The sequence below is a fragment of the Tiliqua scincoides genome, chromosome 2 (genome assembly GCF_035046505.1).
Source record: "Tiliqua scincoides isolate rTilSci1 chromosome 2, rTilSci1.hap2, whole genome shotgun sequence".
NCBI lineage: Eukaryota > Metazoa > Chordata > Lepidosauria > Squamata > Scincidae > Tiliqua > Tiliqua scincoides.
Window position 1 is genome coordinate 131947575 of NC_089822.1, and position 20854 is coordinate 131968428.

The following is a 20854-nucleotide window of genomic DNA, read 5'->3' on the forward strand; positions in this document are numbered from 1 at the left end:
AGCCATTCAACCCACCTTGGAGCAGCATGTCAGCTACTCTGTGCTACCCAAATGGACAAGTGGGGCATAGCTGGCTTCCAACATCAGCATGTTTCTCTGGAGCGAACATCCTTGCTTTTATTGTAGCAATGTACCGAGCAGCTGTTTTGAGTCACGCACAGTGTGACTAGGGTTGCCAGAACCACACCAGGGGAGTGGGAGTTGACAGAGTCAGGCCTGTGTGATACAAGCCCAGAGATGGTATCCATGCTGAATGGCTGAAGGGCATCGGCATTGTCCCACTGTTGAAAAGTGATTGCTTTCCAAGATTAGGGTGGATTTTTCCCCTCTCAGTTTATTGAGACTTGATAGAACCTGAATCGGGAGCCAATTTCTTTCCTCACAGCAACCGGAAAAAAATCTGGTGTTTGCACAATTTGTTTGGTTTCCAGGCATTCCTGTCGCCAGGTGCTGCCAGCATCATGAGTCATTCACACCTGAGGCTCACTGGAGAATAGTATCTGTAATTGGGTATTAGTAGATATTGCTTAGAACGATGTTTCAGCTGCATGGGCAAGTCTGTCTTGTAGCAAGGGGGTGCTGCAATCTGGGAGATGCAGGAGTTCTTGGATGAGCTCCACAAAGCATTCCTTGGGCCTTTGGGAGAGGCGAACACAAAAGTTGAGGAGAAAAAAAAAAAGAGTATCAATAGCAAAGTGCAAATTTGACCATGTTGATGCCTGCATGCGCTGAACATTTGACTGAGACATCCTTACTGCACTTTGGGACCTCTTGGAAGGACCATTGCTCAGTGTTAGGGAACATGATTGCACTTACCAAGGTCCCAGGTTCAATTCCTGGCATCTCGAGTTAATGGCAGGAGAGCTGAGAGAGCTTCCGCCCATCAGAATAGAGAGTACTGGGCTAAATAGTTCAGAGGATTATTAAACAGAGCAGCTTCCCAAACTAAGGACCCAATCCTATCCAACTTTCCAGTGCCAGTGCAGCCACAATGCAACTGCTGTATAAATTTCTACAGAGCTCAGCTGCATAGTAGTTCACAAACATATGACCCAATCTAAGACCCTGGATGTACTGTGAAATCCACATGCACTGCGGTCGTGAGGACCTGTGGCTGTTTCTGTTTACATCAATGAAAAGTTGCAATGCCGTTTCTTCTGATTGAAATGGATGAGGAGGGAAGTTATTGAGGCCAAAGAAGCAGAGTGTGTTCACTTGTGCAAGGGACTGCAGGATTGGAGTCAATGGGAAAGAATGGGAAAACCCCTGTTCACCTGGAGCTCCATGCACACATCACACACCCTGCATATGCAATAGACACCAGAGTTACGGCTCCCGCTCAATTTTCACAAGAGTCAAAAGTACTTCTGAAGGTACGTTATGTACTTATGTATGTAAGTACTTATGAAAGTTTTGATTTTCCTCTTTACAAAAAGGCCCTAGCATTTATTAACTATTTAGAGTTGACACAATTTTATGGTTTCAAAGTGCATTTAATATTTTCATGGTTTCAGGATATTTTTCTTTTGGTACATCAGCATTGTTGAAAATGTCAAGCATACACAAACACACATTCATTTGTATTCTTGAGGATACGGACATATATAGTTTTTTTGAAAACAGTATGAGATTCCAAACATCCGAGTTTTTCCAGATACATGCATCCAACTGTTTTCTTTAATGGATTCTGTTTTATATTATGATAAACATTCTGCCAGTTTAGTTCAAAATGGAATTTTAAAAAGAATGGATTAACTAGAGATACACAGGGCCACTCTTCCAGCATATCAATTTATTGTACAAATAGAGATAGCAGAGATTTGAATTAATGGGGCGGGGCAAATTTGTTCTTTTTTTAAAATTTGCTCAGATTGTTGAGAATTCTTTAGGCTTTAGCTTTTGATGCTCTTTTGGGTTGTGGAGGTTTTGGAGATAATTTTTACACCGGTATTGCCTCCTGCCCCAGTGCCTTTTCCACTCCCAGAGCTGAAATTGCCTCCTCCGGTGCTCAACCCACCACCACTGCCACTACCATAACCATAACTTCCAATGCCGAAACCAAGTCCACTTCCAATGCCAAGGCCCCCTCCTCCAAGACTACTAAATCCACCACCTCCTCCTCCAAGGCCAAGACCAAATCCTCCTCCTCCTCCAAGGCCAAGACCAAATCCTCCCCCTCCTCCTCCTCCTCCAAGGCCAAGACCGCCAAATCCTCCTCCTAGGCCAGCTCCTCCTCCGCCACCACCTCCAGCACTGGAACTGACGACAGCTATAAAGAAAGCATAGGTTGATTAGATGCCCAGTATAACCATTCTGCATTGTCTGTGAAGACTAAGGAAATTTCCATGTGTTGTATATGTGTGTTGATGTTTTAACCCACAGGCCCCAAGATATCTGTTCAGTACCAGCCTGGGCTTCGGTCTGCATGTGAAAGGGGGGACGACTTATGGGCAGGTGGGTAGAACTAGGGGGTCTGTTCATTGGTGGATCATGAATAGGGGTGTTTGTTCCTGGTGGGAGATAAGGAGGCAGCAACTGATGGGGAATTCCCACAGGGACAGTGGTCAGTGAGCTCCCTCAGTGGGATCTGGGCATATCATGATAGGTGGAATGCTAGGAAAGGTGTAAAACACAAATCCTTGCTTGAACATAAAGGGAAGATGGGTGGTTGGCTGAGGTTGAATGAAAAAGGCACATCCAAGAAGGGAACACTATAGCCTCTGGCTTCCCAGGGAAGAGAATGGCTGACAGAGGAGGGACATCAGGGTGAAACAACAGCTCATCCCTTCTGTTTTGTAGCTCAGAGAAAGGAGGTTCAACTCTGTTGGCTGCAGGGAGAATACCCCCAAGAGCAAGCCACTCTCCCTGAGTCGAGCGTACTAGACATCTGCCTTTCCATGGTGAGTGTGGGAATTTCCCTAGGGAAACGATACCTTGGGAACACTCCAGCCATGTGCTTTTGTTCCCAACTGGTTGTGTTGGAAGCTACTGCTGAAATGTGCTAAGAATGCCTCAGGGAATTGTTCAGGTGCCCAGTCTGGATGACATCCCATTAAAGATCTACTCCAGTGTTTCCCAAACGTTCGATTGCTGGGACACAGGTGGTGTGCCTTTTTTTTCCAGGACTGAAATGGGAGGCATACTTCTCTCTTCGCACACTCCCAAAGATGCATACAATCTTCAGGCACCTCCTAGGCATCCTCTTTGCAACTCAGGATTAGCCTGTTCAGTCTTGCTTCCTGACATTCCACCCGCCACTTTTGCCCAGTCAGGCGTAGTTCAGGATGGAAATCAATCTGAGATTTCCCTTGGCCTGTTGGCTGCATCAGGGAATCCTGGCACATGCTCAATCCCTTGGAATGATGTCAGTGCCCAGGAGGGAGGGGATTAGTGCTGTGCTTAGCTTCCCCTCTTTGATGGATTTAGTGGTGGTGGTGGGTAGCTGTCCAGCATAATGGCTTCCTTTATCAAGGCGCCTCTGATGTTTTGTGGGTTGTGGCTCCAACCATGCTCCAGTATACAGTCTGAGAATCACTGAACTTGTCAACTACACATATTTTTGGCCAGACCATTGGCAAACAAACAGACGCTTGTGGTACTTACAGATGCTTACAGGAAGGACTCCCTCTCCACTGAGCCTGTTGAGGAAGGAATTTAAAGCAGAGTAAAAACAGGTCCGTCTATCATTTTAAATGTGGTCAGCTCTATCTTAAAGTTGTGCACATGGGCTCAGATAAAAGCTAAACCAGTACAAAAATTAGACTGAGTGAGGCAAGCACCCCTGAACAATATCAGCTGCTACCCCATATTGCCTTCCCAGGTTACCTTAAAACCAAATGGCCTACCGTCCTGCCGCCATTTCCCTGGCTGCAGCTATTTTAAAATACTCTGGGCACGCATGTCCTTTACCCCCCTGCACTTACCTGCTCTCTTCCCCTTCCAACAGCTTCCTGTAGGTGGCGATCTCAATATCGAGGGCCAGCTTGATATTCATCAGCTCCTGGTACTCCCGAAGGAGGCGGGCCATTTCTTCCTTGGCTTTTTGTAGGGCATCCTCCAGCTCAAGGAGCTTGACCTTGGCATCTTTGAGAGCCAGTTCGCCACGTTCCTCGGCATCAGCAATAGCCGTCTGCAGATTGGCACACTGGAAGGGCAAGCACATTGTTAAATCCCTCCAGTTCCTTTATTATTGACAACAGGGTTTAGCATACAGTAAACATTTTTTTCACCTCTGGAGAACTTCAGTCCTGTGCAGTGAGGATTGAACCAAGTGAACTGGCTTTTGAGTGAACATGCATAGAATTGCTAGTTTTGGGGTGTCATTTCTTGCTTTCTATCTATACACAGATCCTGTTGCAGGTTTAAAATGGTCAAGTTTGTTCTAACCCAGTAGATTTCAAGGAGCCTACCTTCAGTGAAGTCTTTCCACATAAATGTATCTGCTGCAGAACCCTTGCAAAGGTCCATGGGAAACATTCAAGGGTTCAAACTTTCAAACTCTGTTCTTGAAGGATTTGTGTTGGTTTTATGAGCTCCAGAGCTGGAAAAAGCCCATAAAAAGTCCTAAAATGAACCTAAATTTCCCTTGCAATTACACCTTGCAGAGTAAGCCAGGAAATAATGGGAAAGCTGCTTTTGTTCACAATCATAGTTTTTCTCCATGTAAAAGTGCTGATAAGCTATTGAGGAATCCCAACTTTGCTGGGAAAAGTTTGAAATGTGCTGCCTTGATTGGTCAAGCTTGGGGCACAACAAAATCCACAATAAAACACTTGCATTGGCATATGGCTGAGGTATTCAATCTGTGCGTCCTGCCTCCCGAGTGAGGCATGGCTAGCCTCCAGGAGCGTCGCCAGGCATCTCGTGGAGAGAGGCTGCTCTGCTCTGCTCAGCTCCACATGCTGCCTGCTGACTTGCTGCTTTTCTGCAGCTGTGGTGGGAGGCTGCAAGGGCCTGTGAAACATGGTGGGGGAGGTGGGAGAGAAGGCTGGCTGGACAGGCAGAGGTGCCCCATCTCATCATGGAACTCTCTCCATGTGCAACCTTGCCCCAAGGACTACATTTCCCAGTGTGCCCCTCACCCTGGGCATTCTGGGATTGGTCAAGGCTGGGGGAGAGAAGAGTGTGGAGGTGCTGCATCTCATCAGCACAGGGGCACTCCTGGAAGGCTTTGAAGTACAGGCAGAGCAGCGCTTTCCTCTGCTTGGGAAGGAAGGAGCCAGCCTGCTCCTAGTGGGGGTGTGTGTGTCCAAATGCCCCAGTCTGCATCCCTCCATCTTGCCTGGGGGGAACAGGAGTGGCATCTGCCTGTGTGTGAGCAGCCCCCATCTACTTTGGGGTGAGTTGTAATCTTGCTGGGTGTGGCTGCAATCCTTTCCACACTTTCCTGGGAGTAAGGCCCCTTGACTCAAATGGGGCTTACTTCTGAGTAGACCTACATAGGTGTGGGGTCTGTGTCAGTTTAACCAAGGATCCTCACCTTTCTCTTTTTCCTCCCCCTTCAAAAAAGAAAAAAAGCCACTCTTGATGGCTTTGTCTCCAAAAATTGATTAAAAATAAAAAAATCCCCATTCATTTTCAGCCATCCCTTTTTCCTCCTGCCTCCTTTTTTTTTGGGGGGGGGGAGCGGGGGTACTCTGGTGGCTGCTATTGTAAGACAAAAGGCACAATCCTAGCTCGGTCTACTCAGAAGTAAGTCCTATTGTGTTCAATGGGACTTACTCCCAGGAAAGTGGGGTTAGGATTCCAGCCAAACAGTCTCCAGGTCTCAGTTTGCATCAGTTTGCAATTAGCAGATACACACAAAACAAAGTCTTCTCCTCCTGCAAATTCATCACTTCCCCCCTCCCTTTCCAAAACCTTCCAGGTGTGCTACTAACAAACTCAGGGCACAATCCTAACCAGGTCTACTCAGAAGTGAGTCCTATTTTGTTCAATGGCGCTTACTCTCAGGTAAGTATGGTTAGGATTGCAGCCTCAGAGTGCTGGCAGCCTTGTTTCTAGTGTATAATTATAACACCTGCATCCCCATTTTGGGGGTAACTGAGGTGAGGTGTTGTAATGGGGAGCTGTGGTCAATAGCTAAACGGATCAGGGGAGGCGCGAGCTGGAAAAGTTCAAGAATCACTGGCATAGGGGTTGGCATAACATTGGCATAACATTTCTGAAATGGGCATTTGCTTCTGCACATGCAAGTGGACAAAACGTACAGCTTCCATACAACCATTAACCTAGAGCAGGGGTCTCCAAACTTTTTGGCCAGACGGCCAAAATATCAAATATCTGGCATGGTGTAGAGGGCCAGAAAAAAAATTTAAATATAAAATTTATATAAATAAATTAGAGATGGAACTTAGATGAGTGAATAAATGGGCTCATTCGTTCAACCTCTCTGGCCCTTAGAACACCCTCCAGATGCAACCAGAGCACAGCTCCAATCATGGTCAGCCAAGTGGGCCAGAGGCTTTTAGGGGACAAGAGGCTGGTCGCGGGCCGGATAGAGGCTCACCACGGGCCGCATCTAGCCCCCAGGCTGGGGTTTGGAGACCCCTGACCTAGAGAGTAGCGTGTAGAGATCAGACCTAGTATAGGATCCACAAAAGTTAGATCTTCAATCTAGGGATAGATGATCCTGCTGGTCTAGAAACAATTCAGATCTGGTGGATTATTTTGTGAGACATCCACTGGATGTCTCCTTTGCTAATCTGGATTCTTCTGCCTGGGGCTGTTTTTATGTGGCCACCAACATGTGATTGTGCCACCACTGTCAGTGAGGAGAGAGGACCTTTCTGGATCTGTATAATATAAAAGTGTCCAGTCAGAAAGAGCATGGAATATCTTGGGTTCTCATTTCCCTACTCAACTAAGCAATGGTAATGGGGTCAGAAACAGAGTATTTCTTGCAGTTGAAGCTTAACTAATGGGCACCCTCCAACTTAGGCTTTGTTTGAGGTGATATTGTGCTGACACCAATTTTCTTACCTGGTTCCTGGCATTTTCAATTTCTGCCCGTATCCTCTGGATCATCCGATTGAGCTCTGAAATTTCTCCTTTGGTATTCCGCAAGTCATCGCCATGTTTCCCTGCAGTAGCTTGGAGCTCCTCAAACTAGATATTAAAAAAGAAAAGGAGGAAGATGATAATGACAAATGTACAGCCTTTCTTAACAATCAGTTTTGCCAAGATATGACAAACGAGTAGCAAAAGTGCCACACCCCACTGCAACAAGTTAGCCTGTGGTCAAATTCCCTTATTGCTTATCCACACCCCTCTCTTCTCTCTGAAACTAGCAATTGGAAGACCAAAAGACATAACTTAAAGGGCTGGATTTAGCCAAGGCAGTGCCAGTTACTAATCCCTAAGGCTGCAATTGTATCCACATTTACCTGGGAGTAAATCCCACTGACTATAATGGGACTTACTTCTGAGTAGACATGCATAGAATTGGGCTCTAAGACTCTCTAAGGTACCACTGTAGAGCTGAAAAAAAATCACAAAAATTCAATAACTTCAAATGTAAATACTGACTGAGCCATGTGAGATCTAAATGACTAGATGTGATGTTCCATATGTATCAAAGGATGGGAGAATCCTTTATAGTAGCATTGAATATGGCCCAAGGAGCTGAAACCAGGTTTGACTGAATTCCACTATCACCACTACTAAATGGTACGCCCCCCCCCCCAACACAATTCACAAGAAGCTTCTCAAGAATATTTCCCAAGGTCAGCCCTCATTGGTCGGTCAGCTTACTTTGGTTTGATACCATGCCTCTGCTTCGGCTCGGCTCCTGTTGGCAATGTCTTCATACTGTGCTTTCACCTCCGTGACAATGCTGCTCAGGTCCAAATCTCGATTGTTGTCCATGGAGAGGATGACCGCCGTGTCTGATAACTGTGCTTGCAACTGAGCCATCTCCTGAAAAATACGCAGGCACAAACAGTTCTGGGAATCAACGCGCGAGTGTGTGACACAGTTGACTCCAACTTCCAGATGCCTGCCTGTCCTCCTAAGAACGGGCACAGCAGTATATGGATGCATGTTTTCTATGATGCCTGTCTGCACCATATATCTTTAGACCCAATTCAAGCAAATAAGCCGATTTACTGTTTTAAGCCATTTCTGCCCTGTATTGCATATACGTAGCAGGGATCAAATGTGTACATCTGTGGGCTGTGCAGAAATGGGTTAAACACACAAGGCAGTGTTTAGATCCACTGGTTTTTACCGCATCACCATGAACTGCCAAAAAGGAGGTTCTAGTGGTGAAAATTAGTGCAATGGACTAATGGGAAATGTGAAACCATCCAGCGCAATGCACATATGTGAAATGGCCTACACCGTTGGTGAAGCCTATGAAACTCCCCAAATGAAAACTACCGCTTGGAGCAGTTCTATCCAATTGCAGACGAATGCCTATAGGATTTGCTTGTGCAGAGCCGGATTTAGGGACAGATCGCCCTGCATGGCCAACAGCTCATCTGAGACCCTGGTTGATCTCTGGAGTAGGAAGATGGCCAGGGCTGTGGATGAGATCCTTTTCTGAGTGATGTCTGCCATCTCCCAGACTCAAAGTGGCTCCTTGGATGAAGCGACATGGTGAACATCTTGAAGGGGTGGAACTAGTAGTAGATACATGCTGGATCCATGTATCAGCCTCCCTGGCCCTTTCTTCTCCTTGGATTGGTGCCAGCTTCATCAGTGGTGCAGGTCCAAAGAGACCCATTGAGGAGAAGGAGGCTTGCAGAGTCTATTTCACCTTACCCCTCTGAAGCCTCCTGATCAGCACCCCACTAGATACAGTGCTCTTCTTTTTAGCACAGCTGCACAGAGGGGGAGGATAGGATTAGGTTGCAAGAGTTGAACAATGGAGGAGCCACAGTAGATGCTTCTCATTTGGGCATCATTTGATCTAGGGCAGGTCCTGTGTGCATAATCTCTGTTAGGTCCAGTCACTTTCTCTCAGCCTCACCCACCTCATAGGATTGTTGTGAGGACAAAAGGGGGGCAGCAGCTGTGTATACCGCCCTGAGCTCTTTGGAGGAAGGGTGGTATAAAAATGTGGATTTAAAAAAACAAAGAATAGCTGTAAAACCAATTTCTGTATACAGTACAACCACTAACAAACCACCAACAATACTTCTCAGCTAGACAACTCTGCACTCCCACTTGGCAGTCATCTAACCTGAAAATCTTTTGCTTGAGCCCTTCCAAAAGTCGGGCTAAAAGTGACAATCCCAGTACTGTGAGAGAAGAATGATAGGTCTCAACTCAGAATTCAGACCTCTCCGTTTTCCACTGCAACCCCATAACTATTCCTTTTACGGTCAGTATTTCAGCCAGTGATTTGTATACCCTTACATAGGACATCCATTTACGTTTTTTTTAAGTTCTGTATTTTATTTCCACCTTCCTCAAAGAGAAACAGAAGAGTGATTACCGTGTCGTAGAGGGCTCTCAAGAAGTTGAGTTCATCTGTCAGAGAGTCCACTTTGGCCTCCAGCTCCACTTTGTTCATGTAGGCTGCATCCACATCCTGACAAGAAGGCAATAGAGAGCCAATTTCACTTAGATTTCATTCATTAGGTCAGCTCACATCAGCCTTGTGGGCATGCCCCCACCTCACCTTCTTGAGTACGACAAATTCATTCTCTGCAGATGTGCGCCGGTTAATTTCATCTTCATATCTATGGAACAGCAGACAAATATAAGTAGGATTTTCCTCTTGTTTCAGTTTGTAATGATTACACAGGCCTACAAAACTGAGGGTCAGAAAAGTTTTTCCCAAACTTTATGGTGATTTGATATGAATTTGGGGTGCTGATTCAAAAAATGGCATCCGTTTTGCCCTATCACGTCTAGTTTTGGAGATACAGTATAGCCTCATTAGTGAATGGTTCAAGCAGCTTCCTCATGAGGAAGCCATGGTGTAGGACCCACTGCCAATTGCTCAGTTGGACAGCTTGAGCTGATCAGTGTCCTTCACAGTCCTCTTCCTTCTGGAAGAAAGGTTCCTTCAGGACCCTTCTGTGTGGTTGATCATCAGATGATAGTGGAGATGTGAGAGGGAACTCTTCCACCATCCAAAGTTGGGCAGGTAGCAACCAAGAAATTGACCCAAACAATACACCTTTTCAGGCTGTTCATCTCCTGCCTAGTTTTCTGAGTGGTAGGCCCTTTGGTCTGACCTTTTCATTTGCCTAGGCCAGGGCTGTCCAAACTTTTTGGCAGGAGGGCCACATCATCTCTCTGACACTGTGTCGGGTGCCAGGGGGAAAAAATTAACATTTCAAATTTGAATAAATTTACATAAATGAACATATTAGAGATGGAACTTATATGAATGAATGAAGGTCTTGCAATAGCTCATGGCCTATAAAAACCTTGCACAAAGCAAGGCCGGCCTTTCCTTTGCTGCCGCTGCTGCATCATAGATGGGAAACAACAAGCAGTGGAGGGAGCCCTTGTCCCACAGCTCACGCGAGAGGTCGAACAGTTGGCCATCACACTGAGAGCAGTTGCATCAGGCCAGTGCAGGCTCCAGCAAGTCTCTGGACGGCCAGAGGTTCATTGAAGACTGGGGGCTCCCTGAGGGTCAGATTGGGAGTCCTCAAGGGCCGCAAGTGGCCCCAGGGCCAGGGTTTGGGCACCCCTGGCCTAGGCATTTAAGGTCTCTTTTTTGTGTGCTGTTGTTTTTTATTAATTTGTTGCTGCTTTGTTATTTCTGCATTGGCTTCTTTTAATGCCATTATTTGTTTTTATTTTTAATCATTGTAAATAACCTTGAATTTTTTGTTTTCTAACTGGTTGGCAACCTTCAGTCTCGAAAGACTATGGTATAAGCCTACAGCACCCAGTATTCCCAGGCAGTCTCCCATCCAAGTACTAACCAGGCCTGACCCTGCTTAGCTTCCGAGATCAGGTGGATTATTCATTTTTGCATAAACTCAGAGCCTAATCCTGAGCTCTGCGTGCCGGCTTACCACTGGCATGCACTGTCACAAATGTGCCGTAAGGCATGCTTGTGGGGCTTAGAGCCAGCCCAGCATCAGAGCTAGTCCAGCGTGAGCTTTCGCTGGGCTAGCACCAGTGGAAAGTCAGTGCTCCGCCACTCAGCGGTCGCCCAAACTACCGGGCAGCAGAGAGGTAGGTGGGGAGGAGGCATTCCAGGGTGGGGAGCTGGGGTAGGGTGAGGAGAGAGCAGAGAGGAGGCACGCTGGGGGGAGGGAGTGGGGCAGGAGGAGGATGGGACCCTCCACTGGATCCTAAACTCACTGTCAGACTGTGTGGCCCGACACAGAACTCTTTGATTCTGTGGTAGCTCCAGAGCTGCTGCAGAATCGAGTATCCCCATTGTGGGGCTGCTTTCCTTACTAACATCCCCTTCCCCCAAGGAGCCGCCAGTGGCTGCCCAGTTGCGCTCAGGATGCTTCAGCAGTCATTTTTGGCGCTGCGGCAGCCCAGCGCTCCAGACAGCTCAGGGTTGGGCTGTGTCTCACTCAGGGTGCAATCCTCTCCTGTGCTGGAATAGGCAAGCCAGGAGGCTTGTGTTGCATCCAGAGCAGGATAGGGGCCAAAAGCGACTCAGCCAGTGGCAAGGGGAAACTTTCCCCCTTACCTCTGAGTTAGGCGCCTTCTCCCCTATGGGTCTCCTTAGACTTGTACCACCTCTTGAAGTGGCACAAGTCTGAGGAGAGCGGAGCGGCTTGAAGGGACTTGTGCCGTCCCAAGTCCGGGTCAGGATTGCGCCATCACTCTACAAGTGTTGGATTTGCCAGCTAGGCATTGGGAAGCTGAAAGGAAAAATTAGGTTTCAAAGAACAGGCTGAGGTCTTCTCTTCCAACTTCCAAATATTGAACTCTGTACCCTTAGAGTAGCTAAAAGACAGATATTGAAAAATTGGAAGGATAAGTGTCCCCCTAATATTAGCCAGTGGACTGAAGAACTTTTGACTTTTGAGCAAATGGCTTATAGATGACAACTACATATAGATATATTTGTTGATATTTGGAAGTCTTTCCTCAATATATAAATATACTGTAAGAAAATATGTAATACCATACATATACACAAAATATATATTTTGTAATTACTGTGTTCTTCAATGCTTTTTTTCTCTCTCACAAAAATGAAAAATAAAATATATATGGAACTGAACAGTCAGTGGAGTCATCCTGCTCTAAGCAAACTCAGCATGTCAGCACTTCGCAGACCCACTCACAAGGCCCAGCCACAGCAGAGGTAGCTGGAGGACAGTAACCTGCCTGCAAAGCAAATTCCTTCCTTAGATGACTCAAGCAAGTGAGGCAATCCGCATATTGTAGAAGAAGGCAATAAATCCCCAAGGCTGTTAGCCAATCTGACGTGGATGAACATTCTCCCAATAACTCAGCCTTCTACTGACAGGTCTCGCTGCATTATTGCCGTATCATCCGATAAAGCAGAGCTTGCAGTATCACACGCGCTCCCAGAGCTTTCCCCTGCAAGCGCCTTCTTGCCTTCTGAGTGCTTTGACTGCTTTCTCTCTTCACCTTTGCACCCTTCAAGTCCCCACATCAGCTACGCGAATGAGGCCTCAGAGTTCAGTAGCGGGGAGAGGGTTGGTTCACTTCCCTCCTCCTTCACCAGTCTCTTGGCTCATTCCCTGGGCTTGCCCCAGGCCCAGAGCAGCCGTCAGGTAGCTGAGCCCCCCCCCCCGGTCCCTAGTGCGCTGGCATAACATTTGTAAATAACAAGAACAGCGGCACAGATAATGGGAGGTAGGTGGCAATTCTGCCCCTTGCAGATAAGCGAATTCGCAGATAGCGAATGCACACACAAAGAGAAGTGACTGTATAAAAACTGCAAGTATCATAAATACGATAAACAGCCATAAAATTAGGCTAACTCAGCCTGTCTCATCCAACTACAGATTTCATTCCTATTATGTTTCACTATACACTGACCTAATGTTCAGTATCAATGCTTAAGATAACGATGGAGAGCTGGAAGGCAACCATGATATCCTTGGCAGGGGCAACATTAGAAGTTGGCCAGGTGGAGTACTAGCCAAGAGCCCCCACTCACTGCAGTGCCCACTTGGTCAATTCTGGGAGCTCCAGTGTGCAAAGGATGGGGGTTAGATGGGCCCAGGTCTGCCTCAGGGCCCAGCTTTACCCGGCACCAAAATAGACATTGAAACAAGGGACAGCCCTCAGTTGTCTAACCTTAATTCTTTTTATCCACCCAGTCTAACTGCCACCAACACTTTTCTCCCTCTTTATTGGTCACACAGATCTTCTCAGAGGCCACCATAAGCACCCAGACACATAATATCAACCATCCCAAAGCAAAAACTACAAAGAAAACAGACAGGAGAACTGCTCAAAGCCTAACTACAGCCTCGGCTCAGTTGTTAGGACAACCAGACATTACAATCCCCAACGGGGGAGACGCCCTCCCATTTACAGAGGCAGTTCCTTGGTTTCAGTGTGAAACGACTTGTATAGCAAGTTGCATAGCAAATAAATAGTTCGCCATTCAAATTGTCAGTTCAGACTGAAGCAATTTTTGAAGGTGGTTTTTCTCCCCAGCATGATGTAATATCATTAAGGCAAGGAGGCCCTGTGAGCATCTCCCAGAACTGTTATCAATAGTCTCATGGAGACAAGTCCTGGAAACTCCAGACCAACCCTGGAAGGTTGGCAACACTACCCCAACAGAAATATTTTTCACTGGCACCATGCAAATCCTCTGACCAATCCACTTGAATTACTTAATGTGTGGAGACAGCCACCTGCAGGTTCAGTTTATAGTAGTCTCCACATGGTATACCCTTTGCAATAGCAAGGCAAGGTCCTTGTGAAATGGGTGCTGCCTCAACAGAGTTCAGGGTTGTTGTTTTGTCCCAAATAAGGGCCCGATCCTATCCAATTTTCCAGTGCTGGTGCAGCTGTGCCAATGGGGCATGGACTGCATTCTCCAGTGGAGCAGCAGTCACTGAGGCCTCCTCAAGGTATGGGAATATTTTTCCCCTCACTGGTGCTAGAAAATTGGATAGGATTGGGCTCTAAGGTGCTGAGTGTTAAAATTGTCCCAACAACCTTTGCCTGTACATAGGCTCACATGGCCTTTTCAAGTGGCAAGGTGACTTTTTGCTGCAGATTTCAGAGGGCTAAACCAGGCACGTCTGATCCTTTGAAGCAACGTGCCCAGATCATGAGTCAGCGCATCCTGATCTGATGCGCTGTGCACAGGCCATTAGTCGCTTTCAAAAGAGTTCTCAGGATGCACCCACAGAACTGGCCCTGCATGCTAACATTCACGGAAAAAAGTTAGTTTCAGTTTATTTCACCGCATCAAAAATGAATGGTTGAATGAGTCAGCCTTGAGTCAGTAGCCAGAGTCCTAATATTATTATTGGCTGTCTAGTGTTATTAATACTAATAATAATTATAAAGCATTTTCTTAGCCAGAGTCCCAATATTATTAGCTGCCTACTGTTATTAATACCAATAATAATTACAAAGCATTTTCTCCGCATATGTCATTAATCAACATAGCACTGACTTGTATTTCTCTATTGACTTGTATTTCCGCGGGGGGGGGGGGGGAGTTGTTTATTTTCACTCATCAGAAATATTCCAGAAACATTCTGGTAATACAACATGCCTGGAACACTGGAACTCTTTGACTTGGGCCAAGAGACAAATAAAGACCTTATATCTGTTTATCATATGTTATTTATATAGGGTTTGCTCCAGTAGCCAAACAGCAACAATTATTTTTAGACAGATCCAAGTTCACATTCTTTTAATTTCAATGATGATGAATCAGTGAATATGACACTTTATAAGCAAATGATTCAACAGTAGCTGCACCTTTTTTTTTCTTTTTTCTTTTTTACATCAAATGGGTTGCACATGTAAGCATATATTATGTGTATAGGGACATTTTTACACAACATTTTAAACAAAGTAGGTGGCATGTGTGTTCAAGCCCAAGACATGTTCTCACATTCCACTGTGTGGAGGCTGCACACGATGGGGCATCTGTGAAGTCTCCAAATTTAACTCCAAATGTCACCAGCTCAGTATCTGATTGGGTGGATATTATCCCAGCCACATTATCTGTTACATATCTTTATAAACTCCCACATCCTGACCTGGAATGTGGCAGGTAGACTTCTGATTCCCAGCTGTGAAATGTTCACTTACTTGTTCTTAAAATCTTCCACAAGCTCCTGCATGCTCTTCAACTCCCCATCCAGCCGCCCTCGTTCGTTGACGAGACCGCTCAGTTGCTTCTTTAAGTTGTTGGTGTAGGCCTCAAACAGTGGGTCAAGGTTGTTCTTGTTGGCCCCAGACTTCAAGCCTTGGTCCTGCAAGAGTGTCCACTTGGTCTCTAGTACCTTGTTCTGCTGTTCCAGAAAGCGGACCTGAAATGCACAAAGATATGATGTTGCTTTAGACCAGGGGTGTCAAAGAATGCTTGTGGTCCCTGGAAGTTCTTTATCTGGCCCATGTGATAACTGGGCTCTCTCAGCACATGCTTTCCACCATCCTCTCAGCAGTGCTTCGGCCAAGGCTCTGGGAGGGACAGGTGGAAGGGGGCCTCAGAAGGCAAGGTAAAGGAAAGGGGCAGACCAAGAACAGCGAGAGAGGAAGACTCTTCCAAAGTGCTGGGCTGCCCTTTCAGCTGCGCTGCTTCTGTCAAGGTGTCACTTCACAGAGCACCTCTCAGCTGGAAGGGCAGTCCACATAATTGAACTCTCCCAGTGGGCTCGCCTGTATCTTGAAAATATGAGCAAGTTTGCATATTTTCTCTTCTGATGAACTCCTACCTAAGAACACAGTGCTTATTTCTGGCCATTATCTGCTTAATGACATCACTTACTGCTTAATAATCTCACGTCTGGCCCTCAGCAGGCATCATGGACACTATTTGACATGCTGTATGAAAAGAGTCTGACACCCCTGCTTTCGACCATCAATCCACCCAGACCAGCATTGTCTACTTCAGTTTTTTTATAGTGGCTCTCCAATTCTCTCAAACGGTTTCCCCAGCCCTGCTAACTGAGCTCTTGTCACTAGAGTGCATCTGGGAACTTCTGCCTGCAAACTATAAGTTCTAGCCTTGAGCTATGGCCACTCCCCAGAAGAGGCATTTTTATAGGCAATGCTCAAGGAAAATATAAGCCTGGTTTAGAAAACTATTTGAGTTCAGGTTTGATGAGTTAAAATTCCCCCTTTGGTTTCCTTGTCAGGGAACCAGGCAGTAGTTTGTTTTATCATCTCTTCAACTCAAAAAAAGCTTCCAAACCTACATACATGAAGCAAGAATAAGAGAGAGAGAGAGAGAGAGAGAGAGAGAGAGAGAGAGAGAGAGAGAAAGACTGCAGAGACTACAGCAGAGATCCCTTTAAAGCAGGGGTGTCCAAAGTTTTTGGCAGGAGGGCCACATCATCTCTCTGACACTGTGTCGGGGGCCAGGAAAAAAAAGAGTTAATTCACATTTCAAATTTGAATAAATTTACATAAATAAATACATTAGAGATGGAACTTATATGAATGAATGAAGGTCTTGCAAAAGCTCATGGCCCATAAAAGGCCTTGCACAAAGCAGGGCTGGCCTTTCCTTTGCTGCCGCTACATCTGCATCACAGATGTGAAACAGCAAGCAGTGGAGGGAGCCCTTGTCCCACAGCCCACATGAGAGGTCGAACAGTTGGCCATCATGCTGAGAGCAGTTGCAGCGGGCCAGCATGGGCTCCAGCAAGTCTCTGGAGAGCCAGAGCTCATTGGAGACTGGGGGCTCCCAGCAGGCCTGATTGGGAGTCCTTGAGGGCCACAAGTGGTCCCAGGGGCGGGGTTTGGGCACCCCTGCTTTAAAGCATTAGAGAAAATGAGCGGAAAAAGGACATATTGATGCTGCAATTGTTGAGTTACATCTGAGCTTCTGTTCCATGAAAAGCAGGATTTTACTTCATGCATCAGATGAAGCTTCCAATAAAATAAATTTCTTAGTCATTATGGTCCTGTTAGATTCTGTTGCTTTTTCTGCAACAGACTGAGGCCACAATCCTATGCACTCTTTCCTGGGACCAAGCCCCACTCAGCACAATAGGACTTACTTCTGAGTAGACATGCATAGGCTTGTGCTGTGCCCCGACTATCTCTGGATGTCAAGAGCCTGATTTTTTTTTTTTTTACCCCTGGTAAAGGAAATAGAGCTGGAATGAGTTTGAGATTTATTTTTTTTAAAGGATCAAGCCAATGTCTTGCACTACAATTTGCTCACAAAGTGTTTTCAGTTAATACTCTTCAATTTGGATTTTTTCCACAGCAATGCCAATTACGGTTGCTTCATTTTAGATTAGAAAGTTTAGAAAGACGAAACCAGATGTAAATGTATTCAGTGGTCCTAATTAAAAAGACTTCTGAACCTTTCACTTTTAAAGGGAAATGCAAAAGCATTCAACGTTCTAAAAAAGACAAAAGGGAAACCCAATCCTATTGGACGCTTGCAGCGGCAGTTCTTCTGATCCACTGTTCAGGACTGATAAGGGTCTGACACTGCAAAAATTTTGCATGACACAAAAACAGTTTTGACATGACTACAAAAAACTATCTGAGAGCTTTCACACGTAAACTGCTATGAGCCCAATCCTATCCAACTTTCCAGCTCTGGTGTAGCCACAGTGCAGCCCCATGGAAAGGGAACACATGTTCCCATTCCTTAAGAAGGCCCCAGTAACTGCCTCTCCACCACAGGATGCAGTGCACAACTGCACCAGCACTGGAAAATTGGATAGGATTTGACCCTATGTCAACTACTTTGTGAACTACTTTTTGTTGCAATGTAGTATATACATATTGATAATAATAATAATCTCTAGTGAAATGTGTTGTAGCAGCGCTATGCTACTTTGGGAAGCACACAGAACCTTGTTGCTTGAGGGAGTGTAGAAAGCAGAAGCACTGAAGGGGGTTGAGAGAGGGAACTGGAGCAGCAAGGAGTCAGAGCAATGAATGAGATGACAGACTCGTTTTAAATGTAGATGCCGGGAGGAAGCCGGAAGCGGAACAGAGTGAGATCGAGTGAGAGTGTTCTTTTTATTTAGCTTCCTCCAAGCCTTTATTGATTTTTAAACACATGAAACAATATTGATAAGCTTCTAGCTTCAACTAGCAAACTCTAGCTTAACTGCAACACATTTTATAGATATGACCGCTTTTCTATAACATCCTATTGTTTACAGCACTGGGCTTAGATACTCAGCATATTTTTAAGGCTAGCAGAGTGTGCTCTGCACAGACGCAGATGTGTCTGCCTGTGTTGCCAAGTCTTGCTTAAAGCTTCAAAGCCCAGTGCCTCTGCTACTAATTACTACAATGTGTTTTTCATCCATCTAATGTCTGTTTATCCCAATATATATTTATTTAAACAGACAGATTTGTCTTTGCCTCTTTCTTTATCTCCACACACCTAGAAAAAGCAGGACGAACGGTCTTTTATCTCTTCCTGGGTTGTCCTACAATGAAGTCTCACCTTGTCGATGAAAGTAGCAAATTTGTTGTTGAGTGTCTTGATCTGTTCCTTCTCCTCATGTCGCACTTGTTGGATGGCTGGATCAATTTCCAAGTTGAGGGGTGCTAGGAGGCTCTGGTTAATGGTCACTTCTTGGATGGTGCCAGCCCCAGATCCTCCAACACCAAAGAGTAGTGGACTTCTGGCTGCACCAAGTCCCCCTCCGAAACCAAATCCTCCTCCGCCACCACCACCACCACCAAAGCCAACACTTGCAGCTCCACCACCAATGCCATATCCACCACCAGCTCCACCACCAATGCCAGATCCGCCACCAAAACCAAATCCACCACCACCTCCACCACCGAATCCACTGCGCAGGCTGCTACTTCTGCTGACAGAAATTCTTTTTGGGCCGGCAATGTTATAAAGACTTCTGCTGCCAAAGCCACCACCTCCTCCGCCACCACCAAAACCGATCCTTCCACCACTGATGCCGCCACCGCTGCCGCCGCCACCACCAGCTCGAGCAAGAGAAAATGAGCTGAAACCGGATCTACTGCCACTTGGGACGACAGCAGAGAAGGTGCTGAAACCCTTGCCACCTCCTCCTGATCTGATATTGTAAGACTGCCGGTTCATCTTGGCGGATGGCCTATGAGGAGTTGCCACTGAACCTAAAGAACAGAACTCTGGTGGGAGAGAGCTGGCTGCTGGCTGCTTTTATCCTTGGGGGCACCTGGGCTTGGCTGCATCTGAAATCAGATCATTTCAGTGCATTCATGATTCTGACATATTTGGAAGGCAGGTGTCTAATTGGACTTGTTCAATGGTAATTGAATACAACACCCACCTATGGAGTGATGTGTGTTTACACTGCCCTGGGCTTTTAACCCCTGAAACTGGTTCTTGGGTCCTTCACAATCTAGCGAGAAATTCTCAGGTATTTAAGGAAGCTTCAGCTTTCACTGACTGATAGAAAGGGAGAATGCAAATTCAGTTCCATGTCATCCACTTAGGCAGAAGTCAATTTGTACCCATAATACATGATGGTATTATTCAAAAAATGCCAAGATTTTAAAAAATTTGGTCAGTAGTTTTGTCATCGCCCTCTGTATGCTTCATCCCCTAGCGATGCTACGGAGAGGAGCCTTTTCCTTTCATGCCTTGTTTATTAGATTCCCAGTGTCATCTGTTTGACCATGTCTGGACCCAGAATGTTGAATTAGATTATCCTGTAGTCTGATATTTCAGGCCTCTGCTTATATTCTCATATCCATTAACTGTTTATGGAATGTTTTACATGCCAGCGTACATTCAGATAATATGAGCTACCAAGCACGAATGCAATGTCAGCTTCCTGTAACCTATGCTTTTGTGGACAACTCTTCCTCATTATTTACTTAATATTCATATTAACTTCATATTCAGAGATCAGGATAAACTATCTGGTCATATTAAAAAAAGATTCCATCTATCAGTCTGCACTCCCCCAAAAATGGAATAACATTTGTATGATAAAAGATCCTAATACTGTGATTGTCAGCGCTAAATGGTAATGAGTGAAAACAAAGGGTTTGTGAAACAGAACCGCCCCCTTATTGCCTCAGTTTCCATACTTCTTCATCACATGTTAACTGCAATTATTGGTTATTGCTCCAAAGGAAACCCAAAAAATTCAAGAGAACTTACTCTCAAGAGTTGCAGTGAAATTTCAGTAAACCTTAAGTCAGTCACTACACAATTTACAAAGCCAGCAGCATGATGTAATAGTGTTTCAGGAATCAGACTTGGAGCCCAATTCCTAAACAGTGTGCGCCGGCTCACCATTGGCGTGCACAGTCACAAACATGCCCTAAAGCACATTTGCAAGCCCTTAGCCCAGTACTGGAGCTAGCCCACCACTGGAGCTAGCCCAGCGCCAGTGGAAAGCCAGTGCTCCATCACTAAGCGGTCGCCCAAACCACAGGGTGGTGGAGAGGTAGGTGGAAGGAGGTGGGGAGGAGGCAATCCAGGGCAAGGGAAGGTGGGGAGGGCAGGGAGGAGGTGTGGCAGGGGGAAGGGGTGGGGCAGGAGGAGGACAGGACCAGTGGAGCTCAGCTCCTCCAGATCCTGAGCTCTGTGTCAGGCCACAAGGGCTGCCGCAGAATCAAGTAACCCCATTGTGGGGCTATTTTCCTTACCGGGGGAAGGGGACAAATGTCTCCTTCTCCCAAGTAGCCGCCAGATGCTGCTTGGTGCGCTTAAGATACTATGGCAACCATTTTTGGCACTGCGGCAGCCCTGCATGCCGGGCAGTTTAGGATTGGGCTGCCTGACCTGGAAGATCCAGGTTCAAATCCCTGC

General features: G+C 46.1%; 1 protein-coding gene across 2 annotated transcripts; it reads right to left on the reverse strand.

Annotated features, from left to right (window-relative positions):
* Window positions 1-1892: 1892 nt before the first annotated feature.
* On the reverse strand, window positions 1893-19150 carry LOC136638575 (keratin, type II cytoskeletal 5-like). 2 transcript variants are annotated; one of them, XM_066612614.1, is made up of 10 exons: window positions 18530-19150; window positions 15196-15416; window positions 9626-9686; window positions 9440-9535; window positions 7753-7917; window positions 6982-7107; window positions 3924-4144; window positions 3604-3638; window positions 2084-2269; window positions 1893-1954 (listed from the first exon to the last, which is right to left on the reverse strand). In XM_066612614.1, the coding sequence occupies exons 1-10, from the start codon at window positions 19148-19150 to the stop codon at window positions 1893-1895; spliced, it is 1794 nt and encodes a 597-aa protein (XP_066468711.1). The 2 variants fall into 2 exon arrangements, with proteins under 2 accessions (XP_066468711.1, XP_066468710.1); XM_066612613.1 differs by having other exon boundaries at window positions 1893-2269.
* Between the last annotated feature and the right edge of the window lie 1704 nt (window positions 19151-20854).

Bases quoted from the DNA above. Each gene is read 5' to 3' on its own strand.
- LOC136638575 (XM_066612613.1), bottom strand. From the start codon at position 19,150: ATGAACCGGCAGTCTTACAATATCAGATCAGGAGGAGGTGGCAAGGGT. The intron at 7,918-9,439 runs GTAATCACTCTT...CGTATTTTTCAG, and splicing joins TGAGAGCCCTCTACGACACG to GAGATGGCTCAGTTGCAAGC. The intron at 3,639-3,923 runs GTAAGTGCAGGG...CTTCCTCAACAG, and splicing joins TTGGAAGGGGAAGAGAGCAG to GCTCAGTGGAGAGGGAGTCC.